The 21,225-nt window shown below is 38.2% G+C and overlaps 1 protein-coding gene across 1 annotated transcript in view; it reads right to left on the bottom strand.

Moving 5' to 3' along the window:
* The window catches only part of LOC136827084 (protein ECT2-like), a 247,932-nt gene that overhangs the window by 159,459 nt on the left and 67,248 nt on the right, over positions 1 to 21,225 (bottom strand). Inside the window, exons 10-11 of the mRNA XM_067084838.1 lie at positions 16,188 to 16,314; positions 1,588 to 1,776 (exon numbers count right to left, since the gene is read on the bottom strand). Coding sequence (XP_066940939.1) covers positions 1,588 to 1,776; positions 16,188 to 16,314 — 316 coding nt within the window. The remainder of the gene's footprint in view (positions 1 to 1,587; positions 1,777 to 16,187; positions 16,315 to 21,225) is intronic.

Below are 21,225 nucleotides of genomic sequence, written 5' to 3'. Positions count from 1 at the left end.
AACCAGCTGTGAGAATGAGAGAACTGATCCTCCAGGGGGATCAGCAAGTGGATGCCCTGGGAAAGAAAGTGTGTGTGACTGATTGTGTGGTTGGAGTGGAAGAGGTGATGAGGGGTCAGAAGTCCGGACCCTGGATTAAACAGGGGTACAAGTAACGAGTTTCCCGATTTCCTAACGGTGCCCAAAGAGATGTTCTTCCTTGAAGGAGATATCTTATTTTGTAAATATGAGACGAGACTGGGCGATATCCGATCTCGCATTGTCCTTCCTCCCTCTTTGGTAGAGAAGGCCATCCACATGATACATGTTTTGGGGTAGGGATGAAAAAAGACATTGTAAAATTCATCTCCCAGTGCCACATCTGTAATACCGTACCCCGTACCATGAAAACCCATAGACATACTATTCCGAAGGCTCGAATGTGGCCAGTGGAGCCAATCTAATTTACCTGAGTACACACTGATGTTGTGGGACACCACCCCGCTCTCGGGGACAGGTAATTCATGTATGGGTGTGTGATGGTGGATGCATTCACACAGTAAATGCACACGTATGCGATGTGGATAAATCAGCAGTATCAGTTGCCAGAGCCTTGAGTTCATTCATTGTGAAGTTCGGCTGTCCTTGTAATGGACGTGAATTTATTAACGAAGTACTAAAAGACCTAACAAAAATGTTGAACGTAGCACATTTCACAATTGCCTCTTATCAGCCTTCAGCCAATGGGTTAGCTGAATCCCATAATGGAGAAGTAACAAATATTTTGAAATATTTAGTGGTACACATTCAGAATCAGTGGGTAGAGATGTTGCCAATGGTGAAACCTGCACTTAATTTGGCATATAACAGCTTCATAAGAGATACCCTGTATTATTTAGTGTATGGACAGGACCCTTCTTTGCCAAACAACCAAAACATGGCAGCCACATTGTCACTGAGGACCAGCATCTTCACCAAATTTGAGGGTTAGGATTCGGTGACTGCAGACAATCCATCTGGGTCAGACAAGCATTATTCATTTTTTTCTTTTGAATGCCAATTAATTTTAACAGCGCAAAGATATAAGCTAAATTTAACCTTAGATAAGAGTCATCCCAAATAATTTTCATTCAATGAAAACAAAAAAATTATGGTTCATAAGTGGTTCCCATATTCCATGCTGATAAAAGATATGCAGATGTTTTACAGCTAAAATAACCTCAGCTGCTACTTGCAACCCAAAAGTTAAATATGTTAAAGCCATGTGATATTAAGCCATAGCCAAAAGTTCAAGCTTAAATGTTTTAAATTTTTCTAATTATATGATTCAAATATTTCAATACTGACATAGCTTCCACATTGGCATATCAATTCAGATACACAAAATAAGAAGAGAGCAATTCAAAACATTTATAAAAAAAACAATTATAAAATATACTCGGGGACTTAAAACAATTACAAACAACAATTTTTTCAGTACAGACTATGGTCCATTGGGCAACAACAATGTCATCAAAGCCTTACAACAGCTCTTACAGCAATACTGACCTACTTCAATAAATTTATGAGTCTAAAACAAACATTTTCATGAAGGGAATTTGAACTTACATATTTTAATATAATTTCACCTATGCTGGCATCATTTGTCCAATTGTGAGCGAGATGTAATAAGTCATTGCGCATCCTTCTGTGGACTTCATGAATAGGAGGTAAATTGCCAAATATATATCTCAGTTCTTGAGCATCAAGCATGTGACCTCCTGGCTGATTCATGTTTTCAAGTGGTTCTTTGATAACCTGAAATGGAATAACATTTAATTGCCACAGATTGCATTTCTCAACTTTGGAAAATATTCATATCAGGAAAATTAACTTCAAAAAATGAGGCAAACAAAACTCTGACTTAACAAAGAAAAATGTTTAAGAGAGAGAGGGAGAGAGAGAGAGAGATATTGTTGTGTCACCAAATGGAAATTTGATAGCAAATTTTTCTCTGATTAGAGTATTGTGTCATCAAATTTCCATTTGATGACAGCAAATTTTTCTCTAATATTGAATACGAAGTTATTTTAAGCAAAAACAGCCTAAAAAAGTTCTAAAGTGTTAGTATAACATAAACCAGGTCTCAAACATAAAACAAATTGTTTTCAAGATCAAACTCAAAATGGCATGCCTTTAGCCTTTCCAATAGGTCTCACTACCCCTTTTCAAGTTTTAATCTAAAAAAATGACCACCATTACTGCAATAACACATCTAAGGGTAAATATGCAAATCCAAACTCTCTCCTCTATGTTACTGCAAGCTGAAAAATGACATTTTTATAATAAAATAAGATTTTATATCATACTTACCTGTTGTTTACATATAGCTGTAATTCTCGATCTCACAGAAAATTCAAAACTGGCGTGTTCCGCCAATATATGGTCAGGTGATACGACTACCCCACCCTCTACCAGGGTACCTGGATCCATTTCCATCAACAACTAATCATATTTTCTATGTCCCCTGTCCTCTTGGGGAGGAGGGTGGGAATGTTTTATATGTAAACAACAGGTAAGTATGATATAAAATCTTATTTTATTATAAAAATGTCATTTTATACATGAACTTACCTGTTGTATAGCAGATTGCCACATTGAGGAGGTGGGCATGAACAGCTGTAAGTGTTAAATGGAAAAAACCTGAGATCATCAGGCTAAGAAAAAACGATCTTTACTTTGGATCCTTACCTGCTAGGAAGCTACTTTCTAGAAGTTACTGCCTCTGCTTCTGTCCTTAGTGCAACTGCGGGGCCTAGTAGCTCGATGCGCGAGTTGCCATATGGAGAAAAGTCTGTTAGCCGTCTTAAGCACAATCAGCAAAGCATATAATGCCCAAAGGCGTAGTACTCAAAAGCATCCACCATCATACACTATCATTTTTTTTTTTTTAAACATATCACCCAACCATAAAAACTCACCTTCTTAAATTAGACCTACTAGAGCCCATCTAACCTCTAAGGCTCTAGTAGTCGACCAAAAAGACCTCTGCACCCAAAGGAAGCAAGGAGAGGATCTAGAGCCTCTGGTTCCTTGCCATCACCGATGTCAGGCGCAATAAAGGGGCCCAACGTACTGCAGTCTTCATATGTGGTTTGGATCTGTCTCCAGATAATGCGAGGCAAAAACAGATGAACATCTCGGTAGTTGAACTTAGAATGTCGCTAAAGCCATGTTCTTCTTGAAGGATAAAGTGCAATAGCCTAATTTCACGAGACCTCACACTTTAACTAAGGGGAAATCCATCCCTTAATTCCTTGTGTGCCTCCTGTATCATTTCTTTCAAAGAAAGCAATCCATTTTTGATAGAGGGTTCTTGGGTTCTTAGTTGAGCACCATAAAAATCATGAGTTCCTCTTACACTTCTGGTCCTGTCAGATAGTGAATGCTGACCGGACAGAAGTCTCTCCGTTTTCCCTTCCCCAAGGAGGATAGGCTAGCAATGGGAAATTCAGCAGCCCGCGGATTACTAGGGTTTCGTTCTTAGCTAGAAACCCAAGGTGAAGGAAACTATAGCATTATCACAAAACCAACTCTTTGTCAGCAGACCTCCTTACTCTCTTTGCAGTGAGTGCCAAGAAAAGTTTTCTTAGATCCTAACGGGCAGGAACTCAAAGGCTCAAAGATTTGCATTAAGCCACTTTAGCACCACATCCAGAATTCCAATGCAGTGCAGAAGAGATTTGCCTTTAGTGATAGCAAAGGATTTAGAGAGTTCTGCAATATCATATCCGAGAAGGTCTATACCTCTATTCCTGAAAACTGCCTTAACATATTTCCATACCCATGTCGTGCTGACAGCCAATTTCTTCTCCTTGTGCAGAAACAAAGAAAATCGCCACAGCTTAGAGTTGTAGAAGTGGAAGACACTCCAGACTGGAGCCACCACTCCTGAGCGCTTCCGCCCGGCTTGATAGACCTCTGTAGGCGAGGGCCTGGTTGATCTATGCATTGCCTGCGCCACTCTTCTAGAAAGCCTCTCCTCCTGATAAGCTCGAGAGTCTGAACCCTGTCAGATTTAAATCTAATGGGTTCCTCATTTCTGCTGTGCAGCTTGCACAGAAGGTCTAGTCTGAATAGCAACCTCCTTAGCCCAATCACTACTTTCTCCAGTAGCTCTGGAAACCATGATCTTCCTGGCACCATGGAGCTATTAGGATCATTGACACACCTTTGTGTGCTCAAAAACTTTCAAGACTTCTCCCAGCATCCTGTAGGGAAGGAATGCATAAAGGAAGAATTGACCAGTCAGGAGCATGGCATCCACCGCTAATGCTTCTGGGTCTGGAACAGGAAACAAAGAGGTAGTCTGCGGTTTTCCCTGCCGTTGCAAACAGGTCTAGCATGGGAGTTCCCAAACCTTCCACGAGCCCAGCAAACTCTGGTGGGTCCATTCGTGGAATGACCTGGAGGTGACCTGCTGAGGATATCCGCTCTTACGTTGAAGCTCCCCCGGGATGAAGCGAGTTACTGGCTCTATGTTCTTGGTTGCGCCCACAAAAGCAGGTCTTTGCGATCTCGAACCAGAGGGTGAGTGCCTCCTTGTTTCTTCACGTGCGCCAGAGCTGTAGTTGTCAGTGCACTACTATCTTTTGTTTTCAAGCCGCAGAAATGTTCCAAGGCTAAGATGTATTGCCTTCAACTCTTTACGCATTTATGTGCCAGTCCGTTGGATGAAGACCAATTGCCTGACATGAGAATCCCCAATGTTGCTCCCCAACCTGGGTCTGGGCGTCGGAGGAACAACATCAGGTCCTGGAGTTCCTCTGTCTCAGCGGCAAACCTCGATCTGTAGTTTTGCTCCTGTGCCGTTCCCACCCACGACAGGTCTTGCTTCTTCGGTGGATAAGAGGAAAAACAAGGAATCCGCGTCTTTCTTCCTGTTCCAGGTCTGCTGTAGGAAGAACTGAAAGAGGTCTCCTGTGTAGCCTCCCCAGACTGACGAACATCTCTAGCGATGAGAGGGTGCCTAAAAGGCTCATCCATTCCTTGGCAGAACAAGTCTTGGGTGCCATCAGGTATCTCACTTTCAGCAGGCATTTCTCGATCCTTTGTGATGTCGGAAAAACCTGAAAAAGAACTGAGTTCATCGAACTCCCAAATGATCAAGTCTTGAATGGAGAGAGTTTGATTGTGACTTTGGAAGATTTACTATGAGTCCCAATTAGTCGGTAAGAGAAAAGGGTCCTTTGTAGGTCCCTTCATGCATTGGCCTTTTGGCGGAGACGGATCAATGATGCGTCGAGGTAAAAGGGATATGTGAATTCCCTCTAAGTGAAGCCATTTACTTAATTGGAGCCATCGTCCTTGTGAAAACTTGTGCAGAGACTGTTGATAGACGACAAGAGCCCTGAATTGAAAGTCCTGCCTCTGAACACAGAGCCGTAAGGGCTGTGATCTCGGATGGATAGGTACATGGTATGCGTCCTGGAGATGGGGACCTCATCAGTCTCCCTTCAGGAATTGATAACCGACTGTGGTTTCCATCTTGAATGGTGTTTGAAGCACAAATTTGTTCAGGGCGCTTACGTGGGGACTGGTCTCCATCCTCCTGGCAGTTTTGGAACCAGAAGCAGGCGGTTGTAGAAGCCCGGTGAGGTTGGACTGCTTCTATGGCTCCCTTCTGAAGGAGGAGTAGCACCATCCTCAACACCACAAGTTTCTCTAGTCCCTGGATGATACGTTTGAAGTCTACTGGCGAAGACTTTAAATGAGGACTCTCTATGAGAAGGGAATGGTGTGTCTCCAAACGTTGATCACCCAGAGTTCTGCTCCCTTGGCCTCCCAAACTTGCCAGACGACTTTAGTCTGGCTCAGACCGTCGCATGAAGGACCTTGAACCCATCGGTTGGTACCCCTAGATTTCTGGGGATGAGAAGGAATTTTCCTCTTCCTCTAGCACGGAAGGGCGAGAAGGAGTACCCGAGAAGGCCTAGAGTTACAGGAAAAGAAGGCTTGGGTACTACTAAGAGAGTCGAAACCTGGGTCTTTTAGAAGAGTGAGCCAGTAGGTCTTGAGTGAACTTCCTTGAGAAGGCCTCGAAATTTCCCTATTAGCATTGAAGGAAAAAGGGATTCCTTAAACAAAGGAGCAAAAAGTAGAGCAGATTTCTGGTTCCTGGAGACTCCTCTCGCGACAAACGAAATCCAATGTGCTCTCTTCTTCAAAATGCCTGTAGCAGTCACTGAGGCAATTTCTGACGTTCCGTCCGTGATGGCCTTGTCCAGGCAGGCCAAAATAGCATCAAGATCCGTAGCAGTCTTGGGGGGAAGATCACAGACTTTCACCTTCCTGCTCAAGGCTCCTATAGACCAGTCAATAAAAGAAAAGATCTCCAAGATCCTGTAGGAACTCTTCACTAGATGGTCAATTTCGAGAAGGCAGAAGCCGACTTTGGGCCAGAAGAAAAAGCTGGCGATAGGCAGAATCCACAAGGCTGGAAAGGAAATCCCATGAGAGGAGGCAAGCGTCTCCCAAGAAAAGACTTCCCCAGTCTCATACCACGAACGAGACTTAAAAGACAGTTGTGAGGGGAGAAAACAGAAAGAAGTTTTACCCTGAGATCTTTTCATGCTCAACCATCCTTCTTGCCTTCGGAGAGCTCTTTTCGCCGAAACAGACAGGATCAGCTTCAGAAATCTAGAGGAAGGAGGTTTAAAATCCTTCAGCAAACTGCGTAGTTGGAGACGAAGAGGGTAGCTAGACAAGTCTTCTTGAAAATGTTCTTCAAAAAGTTGTAGAGATGCTTAAAGTTGGAGCGTAGGAGCAGGCGGACATCATCTACTTCGAAACATCGGAAACTGGGGAGAGAATCTCTGAAGCAGTTGGAGCACCGCGGATAGAAACGTCTCCAGGAGCCAAACTAGCGTTATCCTCTTGAGTGTCGCCGAACGTCACCGAGGCGCCAAGTGCCCGACCCGCGTCAAGCTGTCTCAAACATGAGCTTGAGAGGTCAGGGCCTTAGAATCCGAGAGCCAAGAGGCGCCAAAAACCACGGTAACAAGCGCCGACATTGTGTGCCTTGAGAGCGATGCTGTGGAGAGCGCCAAAGCGCCAAAGTAGCGTCGGGTGCGGCAGGTGCGGGCGGAAGTGGCGCCCGGGAGGCGCGATCAGGCGAGCGCCAGGTGCATGGCGGGAGCAGAGACCGGGCCTCAGTTGCAGAAGGATCACAAGTGCTGGTGCTTTAAAACCTTCGAAAAGTCTCAAAATCTTGACCAATTGTCACTCTTGCGAAAGGGGCAGGAACCAGAAGGCATAAGCAGACTTGAGATCCTACAGGGAAGGAAGCCGCTACTTGCATGCTAACAGGAGGATCGAGGCGCTGCGCTGCGATCCGTGAACGCACATCGGACTGCCTGAAGAAGAGATCTCTGGGCTATCCCAAGCTGCAAGACGGAAGAGGAGGCTTGGCATAGAAAGTTTCTTGATAGGAACTTGACTTGGAGAGGAAGCTCTGCATCTCTTCAGCGGCCTACTAGACTCTGACTTCTTCCAACTCCTCCTGCGGCGAAACAGAAGCACAAAGAAGACACTTCCGCGCCGGCTTTTATGGCGAGCTGCAACAGCCTGGGACACAACAGGACTGTTAAGAGGAGCAGCTGCTCGTGAGCAGACCCACCGCCTCGCCGACAGGCATGTCTTCTCCACCAGGCCACCAGGGCCAGACAGAGGCCTGAACCCTAGGAGGCCTTGAGGGCGAACGATCTGCCTCCTCCAAACACTATCACTACTTAACCTTCGATGTCTAGACATCGCACTCACATCCTGGCCAATCTTCTCGCAGAGAAAGAGCCGAAATCTAACCATCAAATTCTGCCTGAAGGTCTGACATGGTAGTGGGTTCGGGAAACATTAACAGGTTCAGGCAGGGAATAGGAACAGGAGGTAACAGGAACAGAACAAGAAGCAATACTACTCCTACTCTGGAGGAACTTCTGGCGAAGCCGTGCCCTATCTTTACTTAATTTTGCCTGATGTTTAGCCAACTTTTTGCCAATCAAGCACAGACAAAAGAGAGCGAACACTCATCATCTATCAGATTAGATTACACAATTTCCCTCTACAGTTAGAGCAAGAAGAGTGAGGGTCTATGTTGGAGCCGAGACATTCGAGTTTACAACCCCAGCGTATAATTTGAGATCTGAATCAGACCTTATCTAGAAAAAATCTCAGCAAAGCCAAAAACAAGCCAGAACCAAATCAACAAAAGTGGGTACTTCACCAAAAGAAAAATCGAAAAGTACCGATGAATTTCGAAGAGTGCAGGCGACTAGTCGCTTGGCCCGACAGAAAATATGATTAGTTGTTGATGGAAATGGATCCGGAAGTACCGGTAAGAGGCGAGGAGAGTAGTCGTATCACCTGACCATATATTAGCGGAACGCCAGTTTTGAATTTTCTGTAGAGATCGAGAATTACAGCTATGTAAACAACAGGTAAGTTCATGTATAAAAATTATTATTACCCATAATGTACTTCTATTTTGCCTATATTAACCAAATCTGACTGGCAGAGTTTCCCATACTTTATTTTTTATGTTCCTTATTAAGCAAATATAAGTGCAATTAAAATGAAATGAGGCTTTCCCTTATTCTAAAACTAATGAGATGGAAATATTTTTTCTACACCAAGCACATGAGCCTGAATATTACAACCATACATAAAATTGATATTAAAATGAAATTTAACAAGCTGGTGTTATGTTAGCCCTCAGAATGCTTGACATAACAACTGCTAAAAAGGGAGGACAAGTCAGATATACCAAAAGAAAATGACAACACAGGGCAGAACACTTTAGTGACATCATGAATAAGATATGGGGAGATAATTTGACTGATATACCAGAAGCTGATGATGACCTGGATGTGCTTATGAATTCAGTTTTTGAAGAGAAATCAATAACAAACTTCGATGGAACACACCAATTTATGATGGAATCACTATAGACATGACTTTAGGTAAAACTTAAGTAACACTTCATATACTAACAAGTATGTTTTGCAGGATATAGAATGAGAGGACAAAACCTAAGGACAGGGAATTGGAAGCCATAGCCAACCTGACTGAATGTCATACCATTATAGTCACTTCACTTATGTGGGTTGTAATAAAAAATATTTGGCATGCTTAATCTTGATAGGTTGGAGACAGCAACTGATAGGGTGCTTAAAAGATAAAAAGCTGGTTGTAGAAAAGGCAAGAGTTGCATAAATCAAGTACAAGATTTGCGTCAAGACTTACAGGCAATCCCCGGTTATCGGCGGGGTTCCGTTCCCAACAGCGTGACGATAACCGAAAATCGGCGATAATAGCGCCGATCCTCGGTTATTGGCGCTGATAACTGGGGATCAACACTGCCAATAACCAAGGATTAGCATTGATAACCGGAGATCAGTGCTGATAACTGGGAATCGGTGTCGAAAATCAGGTTATCGTCATCGCTAGACAAGCGCCGTAAAACCGGGTTGCAGATAACTGAGGCTGCCGATAACCGGGGACTACCTGTACTGTGAAGCAGCACATAAAATTTAAAAATCTTCTGATGGCTTCTGTTAATCACAAAAAAAGCACATGACCATGTCCACCGGCCAATATTACTGAAGGTCTTACATCACTATGGCATTCCCATGAAATATGTAAAGCTAACTGAAATTATCCAAGAATGAAGTAGATGCAAGTCAATGTAATGGTATCCTGTTAAATGAATTTGCAGTAAATAGTGGATTGCTACAAAAGCATGTTACTTCACTTTTGCTGCTTGCTCTTCTCTTAAACCTTCTGATGAAAAATGGTCACAAGATGGAGGAAAAGGCTGAGACAGGAGTAATGATAGAAATTGAGACTTGAAATAAGTAAGTGATATGGTTTTAATAGTAATATGCCATAAGATTACAAAGCAAGCTCAACAGAATGTTTTATATACCTAGAGAGATGGGACTCAAAATAAATTTAGGAAAAACAAAAATACTGAGGATACATCATGCACACAGGGATGAAAGAACATTACAAAAGATAAAGGATTGAGGAGGACTCTTTCAAAGATTTAGGAACAATGGTAGCCAGTAAGGGTTCTCTTGAGTTGGAATTTAGTGAGCCTACAAAAGGCAAAGCAAAATTGGGCAGTCTCATTAAAAACTGGAAGTAAAATAAGACAGAATATGCAACGTTAAGATTATGCATAAGCATTTTAAGATCTGTATTACTAGACAGACATACAGTATACCGTGGCATGACAATGATACATTAAAAAATTCTCTCAACTTAAGAATAACGCTGTAAGACAAACATGAGGAATCAGATGGCAGGGGAGAGTCACAAATGATATCATACAGAAAATTATGAAGTTCCACGTATATGAGAAGATGATGGGACATGGAGATGGCTTTAACATATCTTTCACACAAGCCCTGGAAAAATACTACGATAGTGAAAAGTGGAGTCCTGTGGGCCCCAGAGTTGGAAAGCCCAGACCTATATTTGGATGAAAGCTATGAAAAGGGAAGCTGGTGAATGGAACTATGTGGAAGATCAACAACAGGAAAGACAGAGGTAGCAAAATGTTCTGAGGCCATTTGTGTCATATGGGGCATTCTCTGTTAAATCAACCAAAATTTTTTTAAATTAACACCCTTATCTCTCATATTTTGATAAAATTTGGTTTATAAGGAAATCATAGGCCCTGTATCCAGTTCTGAAATTTTTAGATCATCCGACAAACGGTTCAAAAGATAGGACCTCAGGAAATTTGAGGTCACGTGTGAGGTCGTATTTTCACCGACCCATAACTTGGTTAATATTGATCAAAATTGCATAAATGTATATATATTTAGAATCAGAAAGAGCCAAGGGATTCAAATATACAGGTTTTAAAACTCTAGGTTGAAAAGTAAAAAAGTTATACAAAAAACAAAATTTTAGGTCACAATTTGATCTCCGGGGTATCAAATGAAATTTTTCTATAATGTAAAAAATGAAGGAAAGGGCATAAGCTATTGGAATCAGCAAAAAAAAAGTGTGTATGTAAATACTTTTCATGCAACTAACCTATAAGTGAACACCATATTCATAAGTCAGGCATCAGTGAACTACCTATTTTTTCATACTTATTTTGACATACAGATTTTTTATAGATATAAAAACAAAGACAGGGTTCTTAGCTATGAGAAACAATCATAAAAAGCAAAGTGTACGTTGGTAAGCTATGAGAAACTAGCAACAGTGTTGTTAAACAACCTATTAAAACAAGTTGCTACTTGTCTAATTTCAGCATCCTTGTCCACACGTTAGTACAGTTGCAGCCATATAACTGGGTGGCTGGTGGGTATGGTGCTCTGATCCTCAGAGACTATCAGGGCTCAAAACAAGTTTACACAGCTACTTTCTAAAAATTTATGTTATCTAATTGATATTCCTGTATTCATATCTTTACAGATTACATCACAATGGTTCGACATTTGAAATACTACCAGGACCCAATTAAAAAACACAAAAAATGCATAACAATCAATCTTAGAAAAGTGACAGATACACTTGATAAAAATGTGATGGTAGACTGAAAAAAGACTCATTGTTGTGTGTGAACTGTTGGAAAATTATAATGAAAAACCCCACTATACTTAGTACCACTGAAAACAAGTCTGATCAAGATTCAAGTGAATCATGTACTATTGACAGTGATTTGAGTAACATTTCTCCAATTAAAGTTGTGAAAAATGACAGTGATTGCTTCATAGCGGAAAATCCTTCACCCTCACTTGAACCAGTTCTTGCACTCCTAGACCAAACACCAATTACATAAAGTAAGTACTAAATCAACAATATAACATATTTAATACTAGCCTATATCTGTTTGAACTACTATATGAACAATTATACTGAATTTATGGTAGCTACTATATATACAGTGCAACATATATATAATTTGCAAGCTTTTACTTTGAAATGTTAAATCTTTAATATTACTATCGAGTTGACACAAAATGCAAGCTGAGCTACATTCAATTCTTTAGATATATTCAAGTGTGTGAAGTCTCTCTTTCCATTGTCTTCAGAAGGGCTGTCATCAAGCCAGAAAAAGCGCAAGGCTCGTGGTAAGCTATTATCTGCTCAGAAATCCCTGAAAAAGAGTCTGGAACTCAGTTATGGTGTTGAAATTCTCGATAAGGAAAATAATAGTGCAGAACCTGAAACTCAATCTGAAAAATATCTGAACAAATTAATGAATTGAAAAAGTCATTCATGGAGAGCAAATGTCACAATTGCAAACTACAAATATTGACACTCTCACCATACACAATTGATAAAACAGCTAGCTTCTTTCAAACTACAATATACATGGTAAAAAAGCTGTTTACTGAAATCAGAACATGGAATCCTTCCAAAAGTTCCAATAATGAACAAAGGAAAAGTAATAACTGGAGAGAACAAAGATATAGTTATAAGATTCTATGAGTCAGATGATGTTTGTCATATGTGTCCTGGACAAAAGGATTGCATTCAAGTTATCAGTGGTGAAGGTCCAACAAAGGTGCAAAAGCAATTGGTCCTTGGAAATTTAAGAGATTTTTGAACTATACAAAAATGATGAAAAGAATCCCAAAGTTGGATTTTCCACATTTGCAAAATTACAGCCATCATATTGTGAGCTTGTTGGTAGTGGTGGGACTCATTCTGTGTCTGCATTTATCATCAAAATCCAAAATTACAGCTAGCTGCATTGGGAGAAAGAGGTCTTTCTTACAAGGATCTCCTGGATTACAGTGTCTGCAGCACAGAGAGAGAGAGAGACCTGCATGTGCAACTTTGCAATGACTGCCCAGGGGAAGAGGGTGTCCTGAGTTGCTTGACAGTGTGAAATCAGCTCCAAATGAAGTAACTTACAAGCAATGGGTGACTGTTGACCGTTGTACAATGGTTGATGAGGTGGAACCACTTCATGAATACTTATCATCCCTAAGCATGAAAATCTGTCGGTTGGTTCGTCATCACTTTGTTGCTCAGCAACAATCCCAGTACTATAAGCAGTTGAAGGAATCGTTACCACCTGAGAGTGAGGTAGTTGTAGTAGGGGATTTCTGTGAGAATTATTCTTTTATTGCGCAGGATGCTGCCCAAGGTTTTCACTGGGACAATTCCCCTTTTGTCATCTATTACAGATCATCTGTAGGCCAGGAACTTAGCCATTTTAGCCTGTTTTTCTCATCTGCATCACTAAAACACGACGCTATAATGGTTTACGCATTCATATTGAAGCTTATGTTAAATTCAGATGGCCACAATTAAAGAAGGTGCACTATTTCTCAGATGGATGTGCTGGCCAATATAAGAACAGATATAATTTCACAAACCTCTGTTACCATGAGAAGGATTTTGGTCTGGCTTGTGAGTGGCATTTCTTTGCTACATCCCATGGAAAAAATGCCTATGATGGGACTGGGGGACAGTAAAAAGAGCTACTGCTTGTGCCAGTTTGCATAGAACTAAGAGGCAAATTCTTACACCAGAACACATTTCAGTTTTGTGAAGAAAAAATAAGCAAGAAGATCAAATTTTTCTTTTACTACAGCAGAATTGAAAGAAGCAGAAAAGAAGTTGGACCATCGACTTAAGGAAAGTAGGGCCATTCCTAGAACTCAGAAATATCACAGATTTTTTCCCCTGGACACGGAAGAGCTGATGGTCTATCCCATCTCAAGTGGATTAGGAGAAAAGAAAAGAATAAGGAAAGGTCACATTTCTAATGAACCTACAATACTTGGTAACCCAAAGTGTATCAAACCAGGAGTATCTTGGATGCATTTACAAGGAAGTTTGGTATAGAATTGTGGAGGAATACTGTGAAGAGTTTGATGATTTCACAGTGAACTTTCTATACCCTTCTGGGTCATCAGGAGCAAGTGCATATTATTATCCATCAAACAAGGATTCATGTGCTGTGCCAGGACATCATATATTAACTGTAATGAGTTGTCCTAGCCTAAGAGGAGGCAGCAGAATTCAATACATTTTTTCAAAAAAAGAAATTGATGAAAGCATTGCCAATGCAAAACTTGTGTTGGCTAGCACATGAATCCATAAAGAAGGTGTTGTTCTTTGTTAAACCTATTATTTCCAATGCAGATTAGCAGTAATATAATTTTTATTTCTTATATTCTTGCTGTTTGCCAAGTTCAAATTTATATCTACGGACTAAGATATTACAATTCCTGGAATATATAAGCAATTTATAAATTTGGTGTTTACTTTAGTGACATGACAAGTACCAACAATGATTTTTTATTGTTTTGTTCACTTGTAAGTTACTTACATAAAAAGTACCAACATTACCAAACATTTTTATGATTGTTCCTCTATATGTCAAAATATAAGCTTGAATGTGGAAAAATAGGTAGAACTGATGCTCGGCTTATGAATATGGTGTTCACTTTTAGGTTAGTTTCATGAAAAGTACTTACATACACTGACTTTTTTTTTACTGATTCTAATAGCTAATGCCCTTTCCTTCATTTTTCACATCTATAAAAAAAATTCTCATTTGATACCCCAGAGGTCAAATTGTGACCTCAAATTTTATTTTTTGTATAACTTTTATTTTTCAACCTAGAGTTTTAAAACCTGTATGTTTGAATTCCTTGGCTCTTTCTGATTTTAAAAACATATACATCTATGCAATTCTTATCATTATTAACCAAGTTATGGGTCGGTGAAAATATGTGACCTCAAATTTCCCGAGGTCATATCTTTTGAACCGTGTGTCGGATTGGTCTAAAAATTTCAGAAATGGATTCACGGCCTACGATTCCCCTATAAACCAAATTTCAACAAAATCTGAGAGATGAGGGTGTTAAACATTGGAGACCATGATGATGATGAACTTAACAGGCCCAACCAGTCACTTTTTTAGATCAAATAGAGCTTGACCTTATATACAGTATATATTTTTTGGTGAAAAATAAAAATTGGAGCAAGGTACTGTCAAAGAAGTTTAACTGCTAGGTAGGAAAAGATAAAATGAACTGGATGAAAAGTAAATTTCAAATATTTCAATTATTCTTCTATTTTTGAATCATTGTAAAACATTCACTTCTTTAACATTTATATATACTTATTCAACTGGTTTGCAAGCCTTACGATGACCCATTACTGCTGACTACTTAGGCTTGTAGCAGTTTTAGTATTTATATTTAGTATTTCAACATTTTACAAGACAGGGGTGTTTATAAGGCACATCTTTCACATACCCTCTAAGATACTTTCAGATTTCTTGCAAGTTAATGTACCTTTATCCTCATTATTTTTCCTTGGAAGACTATTTCAACAACTAAAATTATGAAATTGCAGAAATTTTATAACAATGCTGACCTATGATGCTTCTTAAACATTTTCACTCATTCACCCTTGCAGTTAAGTCAGAAGGCATCATTCACAAAGAAACTGACATAGGCCTGAAATTCATCATAACCCCCTGTGCTGGTCACTGAATTACTACTGCTATTAGCATCCTTATTATTACTAAATATGCCACCTACTACAGCTATTTGTAACACAAAATGTATACCACGCTTCTGACCATATTTGAAGCAGACGGCTGCATTTGTCATAAAACTTTCTTTCTCAGCTTTGCTAGCTTCCCCAACAGGAAAAAGATTAGTACCTACCCATAGAAATCTGAATTTCAACTCTGCCACTTTCCCCCACTGGAAAATATCTATGTATAGAATGATTAGTATTCATGTAATTACTGTATATAGTATAAATATTCCCCACAGAAGAGTACTTACTACTGTCTCCCTTGCACAACACAGTAGATGTTAGAACAGGTTCTCTGAACCATCCATTCAACTGCCTATTAAATATTTTCTGCCCACTTTTCAAAAGTTCCTCACAATCTTTTTCTACCTAGCTCTTGCACTTCAAGTTTATATAACTCCAATTTTCACCTCCCATTACAAATCAAATCCTTAACGCTACCCCTACAGCATCGAGAAGCAAGACTCATGATCATACTAAAACTACTTTACAAAATGAATGATGTACATGTTACTGTGCGCTAACTTTTCTGTGATATCAAGAATGCAAACTATGCTTTGCCAGTTTCCTTCTCCCAAAGAATAGTTAGTTAAAATAAGCAATAATTAGTTTTCTTATATATCTGTGCCTGAAATACTCACTTTTTCTATAGTATCCAAAATGGAAACATAGTTGCACTCTGTTTTAACCAACTCGTGGAAGACTCGCTGCCGTGCCGAAAGTTGTCTTAAATCTACTGGAGGAGGACTTAAGGGAGTAGTATCAATACTGTGAAAACACAAAATAAAATATTTTAACAGATCTACATAATGAAACAGGATATGAAGGCTCCAAGGAGAAACTGCTTGAAATTAAAAACATCCTGAATCTATCAGTCTAAAACACTAAGTCAATACACGTAAAGTACAGTATATATACTATAAAATAAAAACATCTATACAAGTGCCTTACATCAACTGGCACAGCCTACAGCAGCCTTAAATCTTTTGAAATTACTTACAAAAAGGTTAAGTATTTACAAAAAGGTAAAAGTATCATGGAGGTAATTTGAAGTACAATGAGAAAGCTGCCTTACTACAGATACCTCCATGTTTCTTGTACAGTAAGTAGTCATTCTTTTGTCACAGATAAAGTACAGCTATGTTCATAAGTGATACTACATGCCTGCATAGGATTTTGTTCAAAATTCATGAATGGACAATCAACATGCTCCATATTTCTCTCTTATTTGAATGCAAAAACACAATTTATAAAATAAGGCCTACGTATGTTTAATAAGAGTAAAATCTATATAAATTCATTCAAAACTGTAAAAAAAAAAATCATGTGTAGTAGCCAAATTTCAGAAAAACAGTTACGCAACATTTCAGCATATCCAAAACTTTCATTCACTCATCGCCGTTGTGTTCCACAAAAAGTGTCTTCATCAAACCTAGGTTCAAATGCTAAATTAATAAAAAAGTCGAAAAGAGTTTTTCATAACATTAATACTGCTTGCATTGCAACCATAGAATTTTAAATAGTCCTATTTGGAAAAAAAAAAAAATAAAATAAAATATTACTGTAGCTAAAATACATCCACTGATATCAAATGGGTGGGCAGGGCCTGGGTGATGTAACCTTGTGTGTCTCGATAACATGAGCCACCTGGAATATACTGTAGGTCTACAATGAATTGAAACAAATGAAATAATCTTGAAAATATTAATTTTATGTATTTGTTATACGAATATTTGGATTTTCATAAAAAATAAAACGTTTAATGGTACATTTTTCAAACCACTTCAAAAATTATGGTTTTCTAGCAAACATTTGCCTATGCAATTATACTTTTAAGCCAAGATTTTGTTCCTAGGACTAAGTGTGTTCATTTTTGTTACAGTACTTGCAAGAAATACACCACACTTTGCATTCACATTTTTATATCAATTTTTGGCTGGATATTACATTATCTACATATTCTTGCATTTCAAGTTACCTTATGAATGAGTCATACATCAAAAGCAAGCATGATTTTCAAGAAAATAACATTCTTAATAAGAAAAAAAAAAGTGCATTGCGTGCGACTTGGCGTTAATACTAATAAATACCCAAGAGTAATAGCTATCGTCTCGATATAACTTAAATCAACTTTAAAAAAAAAAAAAAACAAGTACCCTCTGAAAATAAAACATTTAGTAAACGAGATTACATCTCAGAAGCCTTACATTATTTTTGTTAGGCATATAAATCATTTTGCTACATACAGGCATTTTGAACATAGCCTAAAACATCAAAATTCAGAGAAACTTTTTTTGTAATCCATATTGCTATTTTGAAAATTTTGTTGTGACTTCTCAGCTTATTAGGCCTACTGTTATACATTGTAGAGGTAGTTGCAAAGACTATTTTGAGTAGCAAGTAAAGCGCACTGGCACTGACGAGACTGCCAACCTTATCACACCGTGCTTTGAGCTCAGCAACATAAAAAAAGAAAAAATAATAATTCATGTCACAATGATTACAAATTATACCAATGCATAAAAGAGGTCACAATCATAAACCCATATGGAAAATAGTGTTAGTTGTTTTTCGTAGTTATCAACATATATGACACTAAAAAAAACAGTTACTTGGCAACTGTTACACTGAGTCTGAGATTCTGGACAATACAAAAAGAATCATGTTGCATCACTTATGAGCATGGCTGTATATAATTTCTGACTGAATGTTGAGAAAAAAAAAAAAATCTGATACTTCTAGACTCCATATCTCAAAAGTCTAGAAAGGGATTTAAAAGAAAGCACAATGATATCAATGCTCTCTTCTCACTATGGTCTTGACATAGAGATTATCCTTAATAGAACAAAAAAAAAAAAAGCCCAGCTGGGGTATCAGATGGCCACCTGATGAGACTCATCAGTAAGGGGTGGTCACATGTAGTTAACCCTTAAACGCCTACTGGACGTATCATACATCGACTAAAATGGTCTGTTGGGTACCAAGTGGACGTACCGTACGTCGACTACAAAAAATTTCAACCTTCGGTCAACTTTGACTCGATCGAAATGGTCGAAAAAAGCAATTGTAAGCTAAAACTCTTACATTCTAGTAATATTCAATCATTTACCTTCATTTTGCAACAAATTGGAAGTCTCTAGCACAATATTCGATTTATGGTGAATTTTTGAAAAAAACTTTTTCCTTACGTCCGCACGGTAACTCGGCCGAAAATTTCAGAAATTCTTTCGTCTTTTGTTGTAATTTTTGCATTGTTTTATATTAGCCGTTACGTAAAGTTTTATATATGAAAATGTGCACAATTTCATGTAAAATACAAAATACAACCCATGGTTGTAGCTTTTATCAGTTTTGAAATATTTTCATATAAATCTCGATAACTGCCAAAATTTCAACCTTCAGTCAACTTTGACTCGACCGAAATGGTAAAAAAATGCAATTGTAAGCTAAAACTCTTACATTCTAGTAATATTCAATCATTTACCTTCATTTTGCAACAAATTGGAAGTCTCTGGCACAATATTTCGATTCATGGTGAATTTCTGAAAAAACTTTTTCCTTACGTCCGCCAGAAATTCTTTAAATCACGTTGTCGTAATGTTTGCACCGTTTTATATTAGTTGTTACATAAAGTTTTATATATGGAAATGTGCACAATTTCATGTAGAATACAACAGAAAATAACTCATGGTTGTAGCTTTTATCAGTTTTGAAATATTTTCATATAAATCACGATAACTGCCAAATTTCAACCTTCGGTCAACTTTAACTCGACCAAAATGGTAAAAAACGCAATTATAAGCTAAAACTCTTACATTCTAGTAATATTCAATCATGTACCTTCATTTTGCAACAAACTGGAAGTCTCTAGCACAATATTTCGATTCATGGAATTTCTGAAAAAAAAAAAAAAAAAAAAAAAAAAAATTCCTTACGCTCTGCGCGTTAACTCGGCGAACATCTCAGAAATTCTTTTCGTCATGTTGTCGTAATGTTTGCATCGTTTACATTAGTCGTTACATAAACTTTTATTTATGAAAATGTGCGCAATTTTATGTAGAATACAACAGATAATAATTCATGGTTGTAGCTTTTATCACTTTTGAAATATTTTCACATAAATCACGATAACTGCCAAATTTTCAACCTTCGGTCAACTTTAACTCAACCGAAATGGTCGAAAAACGCAATTATAAGCTAAAACTCCTACATTCTAGTAATATTCAATCATTTACCTTTATTTTGCAATAAATTGGAAGTCTCTAGCGCAATATTTCGATTTATGGTGAATTTTTGAAAAAACATTTTCCTTACGTCCGCGGTAACTCGGCGAACATCTCAGAAATTCTTTTCGTCACGTTGTCGTAATGTTTGCACCGTTTTATATTAGTCGTTACATAAGCTTTTATATATGAAAATGTGCGCAATTTCATGTAGAATACAACAGAAAATAACTCTTGGTTGTAGCTTTTATCAGTTTTGAAATATTTTCATATAAATTACAACAAATAGAAAAAATTCTACCTTGGTCAACTTTAACTCAACCGAAATGGTCGAAAACTGCAATTCTAAGCTAAAACACTTACAGTCTAGTAATATTCAATCAATTACCTTCATTTTTCAACAAACGGGAAGTCTCTAGCACAATATTTCGATTTATGGTGAATTTTTAAAAAAAAAAATTTTTTTACGTCCGCGCGTTACAGATTCATGCATCATATTGTGATAATATATACCAAAATCATCGCAATTTAGTCTACAATACAAAGAAAAAAAATAACCCGTTACCTTTAACCGTTTTGCTCACAGTGCGATTTGTATACAATTATATATAAAAATTTTTTTTTGCGGTCATATATTTCAATATTTATATATGATAATGATATTTTTTTTCATTTCTGATGGTTGCATACTAAACTTCAGGCAATGACAAAAAATGGAGCCAAAAATGAACTCTTAATCTTAAAAACTAAGTGTGCTGTGATTTTTTGAAAAAACCTTTTTTTCCGCTTTGGCGCTAACTCCCGAACGCCGCCGGCATACGGGAGACGTTTTTGTAAATAGAGGCTCAGCGTTTAAGGGTTAACAATGGAGTACCAAGATCTGGCATCCAGTGACTTATGTTTTCAAAATTACGTGTTGCTGGTATGGAAAGAAAAGCCAGCCAGTAATTACAAAATGAAGTTTTGCATCTTCAAATATTTAGTACTGTGTGGATGGTCACTTATAATGTATAGTTTACCCAAAACACTGAGCTTATTCCACACCAGAGATTGCTCTACTAAAGGCTACAATATACTACTCAAAAGTTGGAAGGCAGATATTTTTTAGTATTACCTGAATTATCAATTATAATGGATAGTTTAAACAAAACACTGAGATAATTCCTAACTATATATATGTAGTATACTTGAAGAAGAGAAAGGCATACAACATACAACCTGAAAGTTAACTTCAGGCATTAACTTTTTCCAGCTGGACTGCAGGAAAGAAAACTGTTGGACAATGTTCTTCCAGCCATCTCTTTACTGTCCTGAACAGCTCTCTGCCATTTACTTATCATCCTGTAGCATTAGTCTCTTGCTACCCAAATGTTCTTTTTAAACATTATTAGTTTAAACTTTCTACCTCACATTCAAGAACAACTTCGGTAATGTAACAGTGTCTTGTTAAACTACC

The sequence above is a fragment of the Macrobrachium rosenbergii genome, chromosome 41 (assembly GCF_040412425.1).
Source record: "Macrobrachium rosenbergii isolate ZJJX-2024 chromosome 41, ASM4041242v1, whole genome shotgun sequence".
Lineage (NCBI taxonomy): Eukaryota > Metazoa > Arthropoda > Malacostraca > Decapoda > Palaemonidae > Macrobrachium > Macrobrachium rosenbergii.
The sequence above is the reverse complement of the archived record's forward strand: the minus strand, read 5'-3'. Positions and strand labels throughout refer to the sequence as shown.